At 43.5% G+C, this 20,861-nt stretch overlaps 1 protein-coding gene across 2 annotated transcripts in view; it reads right to left on the bottom strand.

The window, feature by feature from the left end:
• Positions 1-20,861, bottom strand: part of LOC144683360 (uncharacterized) — a 58,645-nt gene that overhangs the window by 28,596 nt on the left and 9,188 nt on the right. For both annotated transcript variants that reach the window (XM_078546302.1, XM_078546303.1), the window contains exons 2-6: positions 18,809-18,891; positions 11,881-12,111; positions 10,116-10,174; positions 6,043-6,182; positions 573-649 (exon numbers count right to left, since the gene is read on the bottom strand). In XM_078546302.1, the coding sequence (XP_078402428.1) occupies positions 573-649; positions 6,043-6,182; positions 10,116-10,174; positions 11,881-12,111; positions 18,809-18,856 (555 nt within the window). In that variant the 5' untranslated portion in view covers positions 18,857-18,891. The remainder of the gene's footprint in view (positions 1-572; positions 650-6,042; positions 6,183-10,115; positions 10,175-11,880; positions 12,112-18,808; positions 18,892-20,861) is intronic.

Here is a 20,861-nt window from a genome sequence, read left to right as displayed (position 1 = left end):
GGTGTGAAGGGAAGTTACACAAGCAGAGTGCAATCAGTTGCAGTCATGCACTCCTCAGATTTGGATGCCCTTTAGGTGTTAGACTGGCACCCCTTCAGGTTTTTTAATACTAAAAACTAAACATTGCAGCCTCTTTACACGCTCATGAGTTTCGGCCAAGTCCCTTGTTTCCCCCATGGCTCCCTTAAGAGCTCGCACGGGGCCCCCCTTTAGTAGCTTTTCCTTCAGACCTTTGCCTTTCATCACGCTGCTGCGCCATAAGTAATCTAAATCAAATGTGGCTGGAATAACTCTCTCAAACCTTCTTCCACCTTCCATGTTAAATCACGAGCAACAGTCAGAATGTGCAAACTACGAATGCTGGGCAAAAAAATACCCTTCCCAGAGAAAAACTGGGAGACCAAACAAGAGTAATGACCAATGGGCGTGACAAGGGCTCCCTTTCCTCTCTCTCGTCAGTCGGTAGTACCTACTACACAAGTAAAGCTCCAAAACATCAGTCTGCTCGGTTTCACAGGAAAACTTTTCAATGAGATATCAACCTCCAGGGTGGTGGAAACAGCTTTCCTTACCTTCTTTGATAGCGATGAACTTGGCAGTGTAGAAGAATCTTTTGGCACCACATTTGGATCGAGCAACTGAGAAGTGGCTGGAAGCAGATAATTTGGACAAATTATGCTTCCAGCTATTCGACAAGCAGGTCACCCCACGGCACAGTAATTGATTTTTACACAGAACCATTCACGCAACTAAACACCCCATTGCACTTTACAGGGGAAGTGATGGACACCGAGTTGGGAGTGGGAGAGAGTTAAGGTATGGGACAGGGTGGTATGTTTTGATGGGGATTTGTGAGGAGGGGAAAGCAAAAGTGGGGCAGAGGGGTTAGGAAACAAAAATCCTAGAGTGCAAAGGCTTCACCACAAATGGTGGAGCAAAAGGGAGAGGGGACTGGGATCCACGGCTAGACTAGAGTGGCAAGAAAAGAGCAAGTGTTAATTAGGAAAGGGTGGCTGAAGACAACGGAGAGTGGATGGAACAGTCTGGAAGGGATATGAAGATGAAGGTGTGACAAGGCACAGGAATCGGTGGAGATCAGGGCAAAGGAAGTGAGGGTTTTGAGCGGTATTGGGAGAGAGCCATTCTTAAATCAAAAACAGAGCTCCAGATGTGCAAGATAGGCCCAGTTGCTCAGCTACATCTGTAACTTTGCTGTTTGCCCAGAATCATGTTCTTATCAAGGTAAGGTCAGGGGAGGACCGCAACAGTGAATGGGCATTAGTGTCCTCCATGAGTGACTGGAAGCTTGGCTTCCCTAATGGTGGAACCAAAATGACAGGCCTGGCACAAGTGGACCACTGGCATGCTGCCAGTGATAACTCGCAACATCCTGGGAGAAAGCTTTTAATGTCTCTGATTGCACTTGATGTCAGGAACAACCCAAGGAAACATGGCATCACTAACTATACAACTGAGTAGCACATTACTGTAGTAGTCACTGTTTTAAGCCACCCACATGTTGCATTAATGCTAACATTGCAACAGTCTTTATTGCCACTGTTATATAATCTAACTGTCCCACATTATGGAGTAGGTTTCACTGCCACCCATGTCAACCATCAGCTTTTTAAGTTGACAGGCAATGTTTCAGTCTATCATCCGCTTATCAGAAGTAAAATCAATTCTTTTCACTTGCAATCGAAACTGTCATAGTGTAAACCACTCAGATCATTCAGCAGGTGAGACTGGAGCCCGTCTTAACCAGACAAACTGGGGGGGGACAGGGTTGGAACCAATCAGGCTGTTAATTTAACCTATTTTCCGACGTGTCCAAACGCCATGCAGAAGAACTTCAAAATCAGCCATTGGTTTCCGAGGTCCTGCAATGAACCAATGGAACGCTTTGTATCCGGCAGCTACTGTTGTGATAAGCTGTTGTCCCACTGCACTCTCAATCTAATTCCTTGTCTTCACATGCCATAGGTTTACATTCAGGACTTCTTTTGAGATATCAGCTTTCTCTGAGCTACTTTTGAAGTTGTTGCTCAACAATGGGTAGACGACCATTTTCTGGTTGGCATCAATAAACTGCATTGTCAGGAACAATTGACTGCAGGTTTGCACATGCTCAGTTGTAAAGACCTCACATAGAATTCACTTGTAGATAGGTCCATTCTAATTATTTATTTGTTCATTGCTTCAGAAGATTTCTCTTCTTATTTGGCCCACTGCTTGTCATAACATGCAATGAAAACCCACCACCATGCTGAGAAATTGACATAAGTGATTTCCATTTAGCGAATGTGGCATGTTCTCTTCCCGCCACCAACCCCCCCAACCCACCCCCACCCCCTTCCAGGAGCACTCAATCATAGAACTGTTACAGCGCAGAAGGAGGCCACTTGGCCCATCACAGCTGTGCTGGATCTCTGAATGAGAAATGCACCTAGTGCCTCTCCCCTGACTTCTCCCCGTAGCCTTGCACATTCTTCCTTTTCACATAATAACCCAATTCCCTCTTGAATGCCTCAATTGAATCTGCCCCCTTTTTTTTTTTAAATAAAAGTTTTAAATTAATTTTTAGAATCTCTAAAGGGTGTTAGTGGACTCATAGCTTCTGAATTCAGTGCACAAATCTTCTCGTAATAAATACAAATTGCAAAACCGTTGTGATAGTTTGGCCAGGTTTCCCTTGTGGATTTGGTCTGCCTGGCACACACCACCTGCCAAGTCATAACCGGTTTTGCAATTTGTATTTATTACTAGAAGGTTTGCACACTGAATTCAGAAGTAATGAGTCAACTAACAGAGATTTTAAAAATCAAATTAAAACATTAACAAAAAAAACACATACACAAGATTACAATTACACGGTTATTTAATATTATAGCAATCCCCAAACTTCCTAGTTAACCAGACTTCCACCTACACACCCCTTTTAAGGCAACAGTCCAAAATAGGTTTTAAAGTTATAGAGGCCAACCAGCAGGGTTATCACAAGCACCCACTCGACAGTGGAATCCCAAAGGTTTCTAAACACAATTTACTGGTTACTGGAACAGCAAACTTCTGCAAAGTGGCGAGAGGCTCTCCCACCAGCCCCCTCCCAAGTTTGTTTCACATAGTGCATCTTCCAGGTCTTACATGGCCACACACCCATAGCCTTCCAATCCTCCTTTAATTGTATTTTCCTCCTTTGATTTGTAACTCCCATTGTTCCCACGTCTTTGGAATTTATTTTTCCCATAATATAAAAACCTTTTATGTTGTCATTATGGCCAGCACTTTTGGGAAAAATCAACATAATAACCTGCCTTATTTATTTTGTTAGTTATAAACATCCTGCCTCTTTGAAAAACAAACACTTTTCCACTTACCTTAAAATGCAAAATTAATTTACACCCTATCTGCTAAGACTTTAACAAAAACAGAAACAGAAATACCTGGAAAAACTCAACAGGTCTGGCAGCATCGGCAGAGAAGAGCACAGTTGACGTTTCGAGTCCTCAAGACCCTTCCACAGAACTGAGGGGTGTGCTCTCCTCCGCCGATGCTGCCAGAGCTGCTGAGTTTTTCCAGGTATTTCTGTTTCTGTTTTTGTTTTGGATTTCCAGCATCCGCAGTTTTTTGTTTTTATCTCTGCTGAAACTTTACCTTAGTTCACTCATTAGCATTTCACATGCCCTTTCACACCTAACTCTTTTGATAATTTCAACCTTGTAGTCTATCCGTCTAATTTAGTTAAATTAGCCACACAAACAGGATCATCCACACACACACAAACATAAGCCTACTTTACAATATCCCCCAATAATATGAAAAAATATGATAGTCTCGTGACAATAATCAGATTCGATCAATAACTACACAAATCTTGTTTATGGGTAACTATACAGTTAAAAGCTAAGCAGCAAAGCATGATAGTTAAGATTATTCACAAAATGCTAAGATTTATTTATAACATTGCTCATGTTGTAGCACGCGTACTCTGCTCAGCAGTTGTAGAAGGGGAAGTGAGATTAGACAGCTAAACCGGAATTTTCTAGCCTGGATTGTACGCAAGTGATATCCCTTTTTGATTCTTTTCATATTTAGAATATACAAACATGACAAAATGTATCTCTACCTGTTAACGTATGGCTTAAGGGACCTTGACCTTTGTCTGAGTAAATGCTAGCAATCTCTTCTATTTTAAGAACAATGGTGTTAGTAGAAATTGCAGAAAATATTTGATGTCAGATACGTGAGCTTTGGGTTGTCTGCAAAACGAGGAAAATAGGAAACATCTTTACGGGCTTATGTGTTGCCCCAGGCCATGATTATGGGCAACTAATGAGGTCATCTTGGCCCAATTCATGCTGACCATAGACAACTGTAGCCTAATATGGCAGGACAGGAGTCTCCCGACAGGATAAAAGAAGGACACTTCGAGACATTGCTGGCTGACCTCAAGAGAAGACGTGACTACAGAACATAATCCAGAACACGATGCCCCAGTGACTTTGGAGAGCAAGGACCAGAAATTCACTGTTACACGATGGCCATTGTCAAGTATCAGTTTTGAGTATGCTAATTGAGCTTAACAAACTCGTGCTGCTAATCGAAGCATTCAGTGTCTGTACCTGTTGGGTCAAGGAATGGTTAAGATGCCCATATTCCAAAATCTTTACAATCCCTCACTTGCATCTTTACTAGAGAAGTTGGCAGGGTCTATACAATTGGTCATAAATCTGTCAAGGTCTAGGTTACCCAATATCGGCAGAGCATCAGCCCATGGACAAGGATCAGGGCCATTTCCCTTTTTCCACCTTTTTAATTTGATTTGTTATCACTCGCAAATCATTGTGCCCGGGGTTCAAATGCCACTATTGTTCACAAAACGGCCTTACACACCATCATTCTATAATGGGATACGCCACTGACCCAACTGCTGAGAGTTCTGGAGGAAAGAAAACAGACTCTGAGGAAAAGCTGGTCCACGGAGAGAGGTGGATAGGTTAGGGGTTGAGGATGCACTGATGGGGCTAATCATGGAACCAAACTGAAGCACACCTCAAAATTCTCCGTTAACTCACACGACACTCCAATCTGTGGTCCTCACTTCCAAACACGTGTTTGTCGTACTGCATGTTATACACAGGAATTCAAATGCAAATCTAAGCATTGCTTGCTGACTTCGGACAGATTTGAAGTTTACGTCAAGGGGGCGGAGACTGTGGCCGGGATTTTCCTGCCCCCTTGTGGCGTCACAGGGAAATTCGACGGCTCAGTCAGAAGTCCATTGGCTTTCAGCGGACCGGGCGATCCCGGACAGCGGACAGGGCTGGAAAATCCTGTCCTGCAGCTCACGGGTTGCACAGAGCCCCAGGACCTGACGATCATTACCTCCAAACCTAGGCAGCTCAGTCCTGACTGCACTTAAGATTTCTTGTTCGCTGGTTTGACCTGTTTTAACACGTGGAGGCTCGAAACAGGACATGAGGGTTTTTAGTATTAATAACTTGAGAAATATGTAAATATGCAACGGCCTTTAAACTTTACATGTGGATCAAAGCTCCATTATATGCACCGATGCACTCCCATGAAACTTCAGGGAACATTTAACCTCATTACAGTCTCCAATTGCAGTTATGCACAGCAAGGTCCCACAAACTGCGAAGTGATAAGCCGATAGTCTGTTTTACTGATGTTACTGAGAGAGATTAAATATTGGCCAGGGCACCGCTGGAGTATTCCTCAGCTCTTCTTCAAAGTAATGCCACGGGATCTTCACGACCACCTGAAAGGGAAGAAGGGGCTTTGGCTGAACACCTCATCTGAAAGGTGGCACCTCTGACAGTACGGCACCAAAACCTCAGCCCAGCTTCCGTGCTCAGGTCTCTGGAATGGGTCTTGAGCCAACAACTTTCTGCACAGTGACAAGGGTGCCACATGGTGGATATCACTGGAAAAAATTACTGTTCAGCATGTTACAACAACAGAAAGCAATCAAACTGAGCCAGATTTAAGAAATACCAAGTAAAATAGAAATTGTCCCCTCACCCTGCTCAGAGTTCCAGGCAGCTAAAGGTTTAACTGTGGTGCTTTCTTGGTTCTTGTGTGAAGAATCACTGCAGGATTTGACAGCTTTCTCAAGAGGACTGAACTTTTTACCATTGTGGACTGGGTGTTCTTTATTCTCCCTGTGGCCAAGGCATCAAAAGAGAAAACCGGTAAACAAACTGCAGCTAGTGAAAAATCTTTTACCTCACATTCAACTTAGACCCTACGCATAATCTCTGCCAATGCTACTTCCTATCAGCCAATCGGGGGAAACTTGTGCACAGTTTAAGTCAACTCTCTGGGGAAGCACACTTAGGAGCTCATCTCCACCTCAACACAATCAATCAGAATTATTCTTTGTTGCCTTCAGATTTCACTATTCTAAGGCACTGGTCTCCCACATTCCACCTTCCATAAACTCATGGGTCATCCAAACCGCTGCTGCCTGTGTCTTAACTTGCACCAAGTCCCATTCCTCTGTCACCCCTGTGTTTACTGATCTACACTGATTCCCAGTCTTGGTTTTAAAATTCTCATTCCCGCACCCCCCCCACCCCTCCCAAATCCCTCCATGGCCTTGACCCTCTCTATCTCTAATCTTCTCCAGCACCACACTCCTCAAAGGTATCTGCACACCTCTAATTTTGGCATCTTGAGCACCCCCGATTTTAAACTGCTCCACCATTGGTGGCCATGCCTTCAGCTGCTTTAGTCATAAGCTCTGGAATTCCCTCTCTACACCTCTCCATCTCTCGCTTTCCTCCTTTAAGACACTCCCTAAAACCTACCTCTTTGTCCAGGCTTTTGGTCACCTGACCTAATATTTCCTTATATGGCTCAGTGTCATACTTTGTTTTATACTGTTCCTGTGAAGCTCCTTGGGATGTTTTTGAACATTAAAGATGCGATATAAGTGAGTTGTTGGTGCATGAACACATCTCAATCAACTCACAACACACCTTCACAAGCTAACAAAGTTTGCAGTCACATGAGCACACCACAGCCAATCGCTACAGCTTAATTCCACTCATCATACAGCACAGAAGGCCATTCAGCCCACCATGACTGTGCCAGTTCTTCAGTCCCACACCCCTGCTCTTTCCCCAGTGCCCTGCAACTCTTTTTACCCCTTCAAAATTCATTTATTCTTTCATGGGATGTTGGTATCACTGGCAAGGCCAGCATTTGTCACTCATCCCGAATCGCCCTTGATCCGAGTGGCTTGCTTGGCCATTTCAGGGGGAAGGTAAGAGTCAACTAGATTGATGTGAATCTGGAGTCACATGTCGGCCAAACCAGGTAAGGATGGCAGATTTCCTTCCCTAAAGGACATTAGTGAACTGGGTGAGTTTTTATAACAATCAAAGATGATGGTTTCACGTACACCGTTACTGAGACTAGCTTTCAATTCCAGGTTTATTAATTAATTGAATTTAAATTCCACCACCTGCTGTGGTGAGATTTGAACCCATGTCCCCAGACCATTAACCTGGGCCTCTAGGTTACTAGTCGAGTGCGCGGGGACCAGAACTAGTCAAGTACTCCCTCAGCAAATATTTAACCAATTCCCTTTTGGAAGTTTCAATTGAATCTGCTTATCCAATCTTTCAGGCAGGTCACCATGACAAGATGAGGGGAAATATTTCCCAAAACCAATCTCCCATTGGTTATTTTGCCAATTACTTAAATCTGGGTCCTCTGGTCACCAGCCCTCCTGACAGTGAAAACAGCATCTCTCTCACCCCTTTGAATAATGGACCCCGACTTTCCATGAAGTGGCAATCATTGTCGGATTGCTGCTCCACTCGAACTTTTCCACCCCTAGACGCTGCTCCTCATTTCTTTCCAGGCCTTCCAAGCCCGGTTTCTCCAGAAAAGAGAAGCACAGTGTCCCTTGGAGAACTCCATTGCAGTGCCGTAGCGTCGGTGGGGGCAATACAATACATGTCCCCTTTCTATGGCACTAGCTGCCATAAGTTTAAATGTCCAATGTGAATGTAAATGGGCAAATGAAGGTCTAATACAGGCAGGAATTATACAGTAAATGGCAGAACCCTTAAGTGCATCGACGGGCAGAGGGATCTGGGTGTACAGGTCCACAGGTCACTGAAAGTGGCAACGCAGGTGGATAAGGTAGTCAGGAAGGCATATGGCATGCTTGCCTTCATTGGCAGGGGTATTGAGTATAAAAGCTGGGAAGTCATGCAGCAGCTGTATAGAACCTTGGTTAGGCTACACTTGGAATATTGCGTGCAATTCTGGTCACCACATTACCAGAAGGATATGGAGGCGTTGGAGAGGGTGCAGAGGAGGTTTACCAGGATGCTGCCCGGTCTGGAGGTTATTAGTTATGAGGAGAGGTTGGAGAAACTCGGATTGTTCTCACTAGAGCGACAGAGATTGAGGGGCAACTTGATAGAAGTTTACAAAATTATGAGTGGTATGGACAGAGTAGATAGTCAGAAGCTTTTTCCCAGGGTGGAAGAGTCAATTACTAGGGGACACAGATTTAAGGTGAGAGGAGAAAACTATAGAGAAGATGTGCGGGGCAAGTTTTTTACGCAGAGGGTAGTAAGTGTCTGGAATTCGCTGCCAGAGGAGGTGGTGGAAGTAGGTACGATAGTGGTGTTTAAGAGGCAGCTTGACAAATACATGAATAGGATGGGAATAGAGGGATACGGACCCCAGAAGTGCAAAATGTTTTAGTTGATGGGCAATATGATCGGCGCAGGCTTGGAGGGCCAAAGGGCCTGTTCCTGTGCTGTACTTTTCTTTGTTCTTTGAATGAATGTTCTTGAATGGTTAGGGCAGGTGGGTGGGTGAGCAGTTGGGTGGTGGGGTAGTTGTCAGCTCTGGTCTGGGGTTGCCCAGGTGTTTTGGGGTGGAGGGAGAGAGAGTGGTAGTAGCGTTGGATCAGGGGGATCAGGGAGGGTAGTCGGTGGGGGGGTTAGCGTGAGTGATTGGGAAGTGTGGGGGTCGGGGGTGAGTCAGTTCTTTATTTACCCCAAGAGTTAGACTAGGGTTTTTCTGTAACATTTCCTGGGTAATGACTGTATCCAGGCAAGTCCTGCAGAACCATCCAAAGTCTCCGACTCTAGTTCAGAGTCAGAAACATTTGCGGAAGGGTCCATGGAGCAGGGGAATTGCCCAAAGTTCAAACTTCCTGGCAATAAAAATGACAAAAATTCAAATCCTAATATTGCAACAACAGTATTTGTTGAAGGCCAATGATTAAAGTACATAGCTCAGTAAAGAAAAGTCAAGCATTACCCACAATTCTTTAGTTGCAATATTAAATAGGTTTATCTTTGAACTTCTACACAACAGCTTTCCTTGGTTTGTTATTTGTATTTTTTTTGGACTCTGACATTCAATCTAATCCCAATACAAGTGTCACCATTTTGGGAGGTGTAACACCCAGGGTAGTGGGCCCTGAATTCACTTCAGTCTTTCCTCACTGAGATTTGAAGCTCACTCAGAATGCATAGCACAGAAAAAGGCCATTGGGCTCAACAGATATAGGCCAGTGTCTAAGCTCCACATAAGCCTCTTCATCTCAACCTAACAACAAATCCTTCATTCCTTTTTCCCTCATATGCTTAACCAGCTTTCCCTTAAATGCATCAATGCTATTTGCCTCAGCTATTCTCTCTGGAAGTGAGTTTCACATTCTCAGCACTCCCTTGGCAAAAAGGTTTCTCCTGAATTCCTTACTGGATTGATTAGTGACTGCCTCATAGTTCTGGTCTCCCCACAATGGGAAACGTCTTTTTTTCTAAAACCCTTCCATCATCTTAAAGATGTCCATCAGGTCACCCCTGTCTTGTCTTTTCTGGAAACAGGAGACCCAGCCTGTTCAATCTTTCCTGACAGCAGAACTGAGAGGTTATGTCTATCATCCTTGTAAATCCCTTTTGCACCACCAGAGTGGAGCATTGAGCAGAGGCTCCACAATACCTCACAGGGACTGCGGAGGACAAGTTAATCGCTAATCTGCCTAATCTCAAGGCCGCTTTACAAAAAAAATACAGGATTTTCAAGAAGAAAATGCTTCATTAATAAACGTTACATACCTCGGGTGAACTTTGCTTTTTGCAGCTTTCACGCGATCATTACCGGAGCAGTTATCTTTCTGTCAATGTAAAAAGGAAAAGGGTTAATTGCATAATTGTACTTTTCGAATGACTGAAATATTGTAATCCTAGAGAAATGCATGCAAATGTTATAGTCCTTAAACAATTACATAACCCACCATCACTGCTCCAACTTCTAAACAAGGCTATTTATCTTCCCTCCTTACAGGAGATTTGCCTCCCGGTTAAACAGCAGAACCAAGAACAGTAACAACTTCTCAAAAGGGTTAGAGTGGTTATTGAGTGAGTGACTGAGGCAGATATCCTAGCAAATTACAGCCATGGTGTTTGTTCAAAGTCAATAGGACTGAGTGTAATAGCACGAATAAAATACAGCTCAAACTGATCATTCTTTAAATTGCAGTATTAAAAATATCTCCCTTTCATCTGTTGCACATCAGCATTCTTTGCTTTTGTTTTTTTGATTGACAGCTTATATAATCCTACCGTGAATGTCACAGTTTTGAAAATGCAATACTCAGACCAAGCTGGTCCCTCACAATCTGTCACTGAATGATGTTGCAATCTAACATATCTACCCAGGCAGATCTAAAATGGGATGTACACATCAGCTCTGTTGTTAATGAGCTAATAGCTGTTTGTACATGCTTCAGAAGCTGAAATACCATTTCCCCCTCAAGCGATCGCTCAACCATTTTCACATTATTTTTCACCCCGCGTTGGGAACATGGGGAAACCTGTGTCATTCAGCAACATCAGAGAGCAGCCGCCTAAAACCATCGAAAGTGCTCAGGCCCTAATTACCATAGTTACTCAAGATGTCTTACACAATTGCGGTCTGCAGGTACCCAAGAACAGAAGCAATCAGCTCTGCAGTGCGTTTGCAAGATTGCTGTCAAGCTCCAAGCTTCAGTACCAGTTACCTGCAGACAGATCACACAGTGACTACCAGCTACCAAACTCAAAACAACCAGCTGAAGGTCTTGACAGCCCAATCCCATATCCCATCTGCACAATGAGTAAACACTAATGATGGATAAACTTTGAATCGTGATAATGTGAAGATCTTAACCTAATGATCAATATGTTATTTTACACTGCTTGATCTCTCTCTTTGCATTTTGCTTGAGAAAGTTATTGATTGTAAAACTTACCTCAATACAGACCTTGGTCACGCCAGGAGTTTGATTAAAAATAAATAAACCTTTGATGATAAAATAGTAGCTGGCCTTGAATTCACCTCCCATTTTCCTCACACTCAGTGAAGTGTTAAATTTAATTGGACCACCAGGGCAGAGCAGAGACTCACAGGAAACGCAGAGAGAAAAGGACGGATAATCTCCCGGTCTCTGCGAAGTGACAGAGCCACTGCCACTGGTCTCAGGTCCGAGCTAAGATTAGCCAGGGCTGCCCATCCTGATCATTCTGCAGCAAATTCTGCTGGAAGTTCACATATGGATGGTCTAGACTGAGCTGCAACACTTTCCACAGTCAAACAGCACAGTCAAGAATCACAACGGCCACTTGGGCAAGGTATGAGAGAGTATGCAGCACTCCTGTGCTCTGAATCTGTGTCTTTGGAGCAGAGGGGAAAGCAATGCATTAGTGAGGAAGCAAAAGAATTGGCAAGACTTCACCTACAGTCCTGTGTACACAACAGAGTCCTACCTCTGACATTGGGCAAAGTGGCTCCATCACGCCCCTTCCAAGCATTCCCAGATTCCAATACTTCAGCATTACTCACCCGCTCGTGTTGGTTGTTGTGTGTCGCTGATCGGGCACTCTTCTCGTGGACTTCGCTTGCCTGTTCCTTGCCGCTTTCGTTGCTGCTGGGTTTACAATGAGGAATATGCTTTTCCTGTTGCCTCTGGACAACAACCCTAGGAAGATTCTGACCGCGTGGAGGCTGACTGCATACTTCAGGTTTGCTTTGAAGACATCTTTTGTAGACTAAATCCATCTCTTGGCTCTGGGACTGCAGAAAACAGAGGGAAAAAAGACGACATCACATTTGTTGCAGGTCTTGATGTAAAGATATACAGACGCAGTCTCAAGCATCAAGTATCAATCTAGTTTGCCAATCGCACATCAGTATGAAATGGACAGTGAGCCAAGGACCACAGACACTCCGCAACTTAGAGGGTGACAGTCTGCAGGCAGGTTGCATAAACTTAGCTTGCATTTCCTTAAGTGTGAAAGATTGAGAGATGATCCAACTGAGGTGTTCAAAATGTTAAAAAGATTCAACAGAACAGATAGAGGAAACTATTTCCTCGGGGTGGGGTGGGGGGCAGAAAATCAAGTTTCAGGAGGCATCATTTTAGAATCCGATCCGGGGAGATCAGTTTTATGTCTCGAGTCTATGAGTTCACTCGTCGAGTAAACTCGAATTGCAAGCCTTCACATACACTTGTTAGTTGATGCTCACCATCGACAAACTGTGATTGTGTATTGCAACGGAAGGCAGGGCACTAAATCCTTGTGTGCTCCCACAGCCACCTCCAGCTCTAGACTTACAGTTAACCAGTAGCCTGCGCTGTGCAGTGATTGGTCAGTACTATCAAATGGTTAGTCCACTTGCATTCTCTTAAAGGTACACGGTTACTCCACTTTACCACAATCAGGGATCACTGTTTTCAAACAGAAGGTAGCAAAAATCTGGAATTCTCTCCCCAAATGGCCATGGATGCCAGGGCAATTAGTGCTTTCAAGGTTGAGATCCATAAATTGTCAGACAAGGATATCAAGCAATGTGAAGCAAAGGTAAGTAAATGGAGCCCAGGTAGGTGGAGCTGAAGTAAACAGAGATGTCAGAATTTCAAGAGATTTGAACTCTATACGAATTGGCTACAGCAAACCTTTTCTTGGCACATCGTAGAGATCAACTTATTAGTGTGTCTGGGGAATACAATAACTTAGTCCCAAACAGACCATACACCATCTGCTACAGATTCTAACCTGGCTCAACCATCTCTCGCTCAGCTTCTTCAGCCAAAGGCTCCAGGCCAGCATTGCAGCCATCCACACAAGCCAAGATGTTTTCGCCTCCTCTCCCAATGCTGCGAGTTAGAATCTGTTTTCCTTTACGTCCAAAAGTGTTGGTCATCTGTCTCAAGACGGCCAATCATTTTTGCCCACACCAGCTCAAACTCTGGTTTTCCTGCTTACGCAGCTTACTAAGCACCCTGAGCTCAATTTTCTCTCAGTATTTCCTAACATTTTGCATAAGACATCCTGTTTTCTCCTGCCGTCTCTGGACTGAGCCTGTCTCCATTGTTACATTTATTATCGATCTTCCACAGATGAGAGCAATTGCTGATGTGGCTCACAAGTTTCAGTTATCAGTCACAGAAACGTTTCTGAGCCTCCCACCCAACCCCATTTTGACAGCAAGGTTGACTCAGATATGCAGCTTATGTTTTAGAAGGTGGCTAATGGAATGCTAGTCTTCACTACGAGAAGAATTGAACACAAAAGTAAGGATGTTATGCTTCAGTTATACAGGGCATCGATGAGACCACATCTCGAATACTGTGTGCAGTTTTGGTCTCCTTATTTAAGGAAGGATGTAAATGCGTTGGAGGAGGTTCAGAGGAGGTTTACCAGATTGATACCTGGAATGAGCAGGTTGTCTTATGAGGAAAGGTTAGACAGACTGGGCTTGTTTCCACTGGAGTTTAGAAGAGTGAGGGGGGACTTGATTGAAGTATACAAGACCCTGAATGGTCTTGACAAGGTGGATGTCGAAAGGATCTTTCCTCTTGTGGGTGAGTCCAGATTTAGGGGGCACTGTTTTAAAATTGGGGGTTGTCCTTTTGGGATAGAGATGATCTTATGATCCCCAGCTGAGGTTACCATTGGACAAGCCTGATCCCAGGGTCAAACCCAGCTTGATAGATCCTAACTTTTATTTGTTTGTTTAGATACTTGGAGAGGGGCTACTGAATTTTTAACAAAAGCATAAAACATTTATTAAACAAGAGAAGATGAACTATATTACAATACTCCTTCATCCACAACTATACCTTTACAGGTGTATACAGATTTATAAGGATAACACAAATTACAAAAGCTATCTTATACTCTAATGTTCACAGTAAGTACACAGTCCATGTAAACCAATTGGTGACCACACTCTGAAACCAAGTTACAGATGCCACCCCAGACAGATGCTGTGGATCTCTCCTTACCTGTCCCCCAGACACTTGTTACACCATGAGCCAACAGGTCACACTGAACTCCACCTTTCACACGAGGGTTTCCAATCTCCACTTTCCAAGAACTCTCCTTGGAATCTTCTCCCAAACCGATGCTTTCTCTCAGATGCCTTCTGCAAAGGTTCACCTCCAGGGTTTCCAATTCTCCTTCCGATGTTCCTCTCCCCTGGGTCACCACATGTGTTCAAGCTTTCCTCCATGCCTCCTCTCTCACTGACTCTGCTGTCAACAGGATGCCACTGCTTCATATGCCCACAGTAAAGAGTTAGGCCTTCAAGTTGTCTCTTTGGACCTTCTGGCTTCTCACAAGCCTTTATCTCTTTAAGCTTGAAGCTGTTCTTGGCTCCTCACTCTTAACTCCACTTAACAGGGCCTTTACCAGGTTCCTGTCCTTCCTTTGACTAGAAGGTGTGCTCGGGACTTTCTCCTGTTCCACTCTCCTGGATCCTTGGGGACTTTCTTCTTTAGCTTGGGGCTGACTATCTGTCCCATTTGCTCCAGTCTCTCCCTGGCAGCTACTTTCAACCAACTTGTTGACCGGAGGTCACTGGTAACGGTTATTGGCTTAGTACAAACAGGAGAAGAGTCAATTCTCTCTTAACTCTCAATTCGCTTTATTCACATCGTTAGATCATATACATATAGCTTATACATCTGGTTAGATATAGACATGCAGTTTGCACCAGGTTATACAGTTTTATACCCAAATTAGGATCTAAACGCACACCCACTAGGTTTCTCTGACACTCCCTGAGTGGTCACTGAATATAAAAGCTAATACCTGAAAAGGAGAGCTGATGCTGGCCAGGCGTTCCGTTCTCTCTCTCTTTCAATGTCGTCTCTACGTTGCTGACGTAGGTTCTTCCACTTCCGCGATGATTGGTCTCCGGAGTCTTCGCTGGCACCACGCCCGAGATTCTCCACTCTTATACTGAATCTTATCTCTTCAAGCTGTGCTGTCTCTCTCCCGTTGGTTTAGGTTTGCTCGCCTAGTCCGTGTCTTCTCCTTATTGACTCTGTCCCAAGGACTTGGGTAGCATTACCTCATTACTCCTTTTCTAAATAAGGACTTGTGTCTTATCACATCTCCCTTGCCTTTCTCGAAACTTAGCTAATTCAAACCGGTTCCAGCCAGCTCAGGCCAGCGACTGAACTCAGGTTACTTCAGTTCAAAAGTTGCTTTTGCCTATGTGTCAGCAGTTCGGAATAAACTCAGTAGTTTCTGCAGCCCCTGGCCAACAAGCTTTAGCTTGGAACTGGCTTTCTGAGCCTTCTAGGCTGCTTCTGCCTGCCAGCTGCCTTCAAAACTGAACTCAAAACCTGCTGTTTCTAGCTTCTTCTGCGTGTACCTGTGGGAGGGACCTGCCTCTCTGGACCGGTTTTCTACTCATGTTTGCTTAACTTGTCTTACAGTCGTAAACTCTCATTAGAAATGCAGGCACCTTTCAAAGTGAAACTAAAACTTAACATTTTCTTAACACACAGATACAGAAATACAAATCAAACTTAAACATTAAAGCTAAAACTGATTCCTAATGCCCACAAAAACCAATATAACTATCTATTTCCTAAAGATGAGGAGAATTTTTTTCTCTCAGAAGGTTGAGAGACTTTGGAACTCTCTGCCTCAGGTGGTGGTGGAAGTGGAGTCATTGAATATTTTTAAGGCAGAAGTAGATAGATTTCCTTGCCTAACAAGAACCTAAAGTTATCGGGAGGGGGGGGCAGACGGCTATGCGGAATTCGAAACGCAAACAGGTCAGCCATGATCTTATTGAATGGTGCAGCAGGCTCAAGGGGCCAAATGGCCTTCTCCTGCTCTTACTTTGTATGTTCATGTCTTTGTATTCAAGCTCACTGCATTTTTAAAACTGTTAGATTTAGGCATCTTTAAAATTTGCTCAGATTACTGCATCAAAGATAAAATCCTATTTCTATAACTTGCTAGTAAACGAATCAGGAAAACAATTATTAGCAAATTCATCCATGAAAATTTCATTCAACATTTTAAGGAAAATGCAGTTCTTATCACATCGCGTGACATTCATTTTGCACTCATCATAACAGCAAACATCGTTAAACATTCAGTCCCTCCAGCACTGGTGCACCATCTACAACGTGCACTGCAGCAACTTGCCAAGGCTCCTTCGACAGTACCTTTCCAATCCGAGAACTCCACCATCCATGCTGGGGAGCTGGTGGCTTAGCGGTATTGTCGCTGGACTGGTATTCCAGAGGCCCAGGGTAATGCTCTGGGGCCCTGGGTTCAAATCCCACCACAGCAGATGGTGAAATTTGAATTCAATAAAAATCTGGAATTGAAAAGTCTGATGATGACCACGAAACCATTGTCGATTGTGGTAAAAACCCATCTGGTTCACTATTGTCCTTTAGGGAAGGAAATCTGCTGCCCTTACCTGGTCTCGCCTACATGTGACTCCAGACCCACAGCAATGTGGTTGACCCTTAAATGCCCTCTGAATCAGGGATGGGTGATAAATGCTGGGCGCAATGTCCACATCCCATAAACAAATAAAAAAACGAACAAGGGCAGCAAACACGTGTGAACACCACCACCTACGAGTTACCAACAAGTTACATGCCAACCTGATTTGGAACTATTAGGGTTTTGCAGTTAGGTTGAATAAGTTAAATCCTCGAAGAACATCGTGAGTCAAGAGTGTATCATGCCTCGACTAGTGGAATATTAAGTATTAATCTCTAACAAAAATAAAAATACCTGGAAAAACTCAGCAGGTCTGACAGCATCTGTGGAGAGGAACACAGTTAACGTTTCGAGTCCGTATGACTCTTCAACAGAACTAAGGAAAAACAGAAGAGAGGTGAAATATAAGCTGGTTTAAGGGGGGGTGGGACAAGTAGAGCTGGATAGAGGGCCAGTGATAGGTGGAGATAGCCAAAAGATATCATAGACAAAAGAACAAAGAAGTGACAAACTAACCTTGTTAGTTTGATTCTATATTAGTGACTGTCCTTTTTGCCAATAAGATTATTCCCCGACAAGAATTTTCTTACCACGGCGTTTAGTATAGAGTCCAAATCCCAACAACAGAGTCAAAGGGGGAGACATTAAGACTGGTGTCCAAATGCTTAGTCAAAGAGGTAGGTTTTAAGGAGCCTCTTAAGTGGTACATGTAGCACAAAGTTTCATCTCTTTATGGTGTCAACCATTTCTATCAATCCTGTTTGTGACCTGGAATATCTCAATTTAGTGAAGCATGGACACCTAGACAGGCCAGACCCTGTTCCTCTCACCTTGACTTCCCAGTCTCTTTGTTGTTAAATACTCCACAGGGCCCAGATATGGCACAATGTATTTATGCCCCACTAAAGCTCTATTCTCAGGTACGGTATTTATGAGGCTTCCCAGACCGCCAGGAAGAAAATTGCGTGTTTAAATCTACAATCTTCCATGAATTCCCTCTCAGGTGGCCTCAAAAGGTCCCACGGCATTATTTGATGAACAGCAGGGGATCTCTCTGCAATGACCTGAACAACATTAATTCCTCAATCAACATCAATTTCAAAAAGAAAGCGACTCTCCGGTCATTATCAGATTGTTGCCTGTGAGAGCTTGCTATGTGCTAATTGGCTGCCACGTCTCCGATATTACAATACAGGCTACACTTCAAAAGCACGTGGGCTGGCGGCAAAGTGTTTTGGGATACCCTGAGGTCTTGCTTTAGGTTCTCTTCCCCAGCATTCAGTTCAGCTAGTGACTCCATTTCGTGCAGCAACCTCGTGAGCTGAAACTCCACTTTGCGGATAAGTTTCAGAGAACTTGCGGAGCACTTGCCTTCAGCCCTTGATTAAAAAAAAATTGTCTGACGCCTCTCGCTGCCTATGTTCACACATATACATGGCCCTTGGGAGACGAACAGAAGGCAACAAAGTAAAGTGAGCATAAAACTGTAACAGGGTACAAATGCACAAAAGCAAATTTCAAAAGTTCAGTTCTACTATATTTAACGTGCATGTATTGTACCACACACGTGCAATGTTCAGGGATGAATCACACAATGTGCTGGCTGTAGCATTTACACACATCGTCGCACATTGCAGTCTGGAGTGTGTAATTTGAAATCTGTAAGCTTGTATGGTCTCAGCCTCCCAGACAGAAACTACCCAGTTGATCCCCCCCCCACCCCTTAACTTCAGCTTAATTTCTGCCAATGTTGTCCACTCAGGAGATTTTCTGTCACAGTACATGTCACATCGGTGTCAAAATCAACAATGAATGATAGTTGGTTTCTAATTTCAATAACAGAAGCCACACAGATCACAGAATTCTGTGCACCTTGGTAACAGGCTGTGAAAGACCTATTATAAGGCAGATCATGTCCTTCAAATGGAGTTTATTAGTTATCTGGCATGCTGCCTAGTTTTTCAGATGGCCAAATCTAGCAAGGAACAGAAAAAATTATGGGTACTTACTGATTGTGTCGCTGGGTATGGATATTGTCTGTAATTCTTCAGATACATATTACATTAATCAGGTCAAGTATTGTGATAGAAGGCTAGAAAAAAAACAGCAGAAAGTTAGGAAAAATATTAAGTAATCCGCTATTAAACCTCAAATATTTCTGAATTTTTTTTATGAACAACCTGCCAATAATTATGTGCATTGTCATAATCTAAAACTCTCATTGTCATAGGTCAGCTGTGACTCAGTTGGTAGCACTCTCGCCTGAGTTCAAGGTTCTGGGTTCAAGTTGCACTCCAAGGCACGAGCTCAAAAATCAAGGCTGACACTCCATTGCAGTACTGAGGGAGTGCTACATTGTTGGAGGTGCGACCTTTCAGAATGAGACGTTAAACCGCGGCCCTGTCCACCTTTTCAGGTGGGCATTAAAGATCCCACAACACTGGTTCGAAAAAGATGAATTATTTATGCCTCCATCAACTTCACAAAAACAGATCAGGTTATGATGATGTTGCTGTTTGTGGGAGCTTGCTGTGTGCAAGTTGGCTGCCATGTTTCCTACAAACACTGGATAAACTTCAAAAGTACTTCATTGGTTGTAAACCACTTTGGGACATCCGATGATTGTGAAAAGCACTATATAAATTGCAAGTCTTCATTTTCTTTCTTTCATACCATAGCCAGGGCAAGCTTTACATTTTACCCATTTTAAGTCAAACTGCAGAAAGTCAGGCAGCTTTCACTTAAGAACATTTTCTAGGCTCAGTCTTGCATGATTGCTCAGGCAACCTGAAAAAAAGTTGCAGGACTTCAGGAAAATGGCAAGGGGTTAGGACTAGCTAAATTGCTTTTACAGAGAGCCAACACAGACACAATGGGCCAAATGGCCTCCTTCTGTGCTGCAACCATTCTATGCTTCTAACATTTTACATGCTCGATTTACCAGATGAATTCTAGCACGAGCCTGGTCTGTGCTGACCCCTACTGACCACTGATATTTTAACAGGGAATATTTTCTTAAGTGGAAAATTCTTCTGCAGTAAGCAATCACGTCTGGTAGATGGGAAGCTTTTCAATTACTGCATTCAGTCCCCACCTACAATTTGACTGGACCGTTGTTTACCCACGAGCAACGGATTACTGCCTTCACACTCCAACCACTATACACACAGTCTGTCAATGCGGCAAGGAGACCGGCTTGACTTTCTAACGCTATTACCTTACGTTTGTTGAGCTCAAGAGATTGATCCATCGCTCTGTTTACTAAAGACTCCGAGTGCCTTTTGGCTTTCCTTTAACCTAGAGATTCTGATCATTTCAATGATTGAAAAGGAATAATTTCCCATTCTGATCTGCTGATTTCTTTTTGTGCACCGCTTAGAAAATTATTTCTGAAAATCAAGACCACATCAGCAGTAATGAAAGCTCTGCTGTTCGTCAAGTGCTTACAGCAGGTTAATTGCCACTCTAGGAGAAGCGGCACAGGATTTCTACCCAGAGCTGTATTATGTAGAAATTAGGCTCTCTGCCAACTTTTCACTCAAAACAACTCCATTGAGATTTTTTTTTTTGGTAAAAATATACTTTATTCATAAAATATCTTCAATCACATTCCAAACCATTTCAAAAACACCATTACAAGGGTACAATCCAGGTTAAACTTATACAAAATGTATCACCAGGTGCATCAGTACAAACAATATTACAATCATTTACAGCCTTTCATTTTGATCTGTACAGCCCGACGGGCTCTAAACAGTTACCAGTCTCTCGGTGCGCTGTGGTAGAAAGGTCTTAGACAGCGACCCTTCCCCATTGCGCCTTTGCGGCAAACTGATAAGAACAGATTTTTTTTTTTTGTAAAAATATACTTTATTCATAAAATATCTTCAATCACATTCCAAACCATTTCAAAAACAACATTACAAGGGTACAATCCAGGTTAAACTTTTACAAAATGTATCACCAGGTGCATCAGTACAAACAATATTACAATCATTTACAGCCTTTCATTTTGATCTGTACAGCCCGAGGGGCTCTAAACAGTTCCCAGTCTCTCGGTGC

Source organism: Cetorhinus maximus, chromosome 8 (genome assembly GCF_964194155.1).
Source record: "Cetorhinus maximus chromosome 8, sCetMax3.hap1.1, whole genome shotgun sequence".
Lineage (NCBI taxonomy): Eukaryota > Metazoa > Chordata > Chondrichthyes > Lamniformes > Cetorhinidae > Cetorhinus > Cetorhinus maximus.
This window is presented reverse-complemented; position numbering and strand designations above follow the sequence as displayed.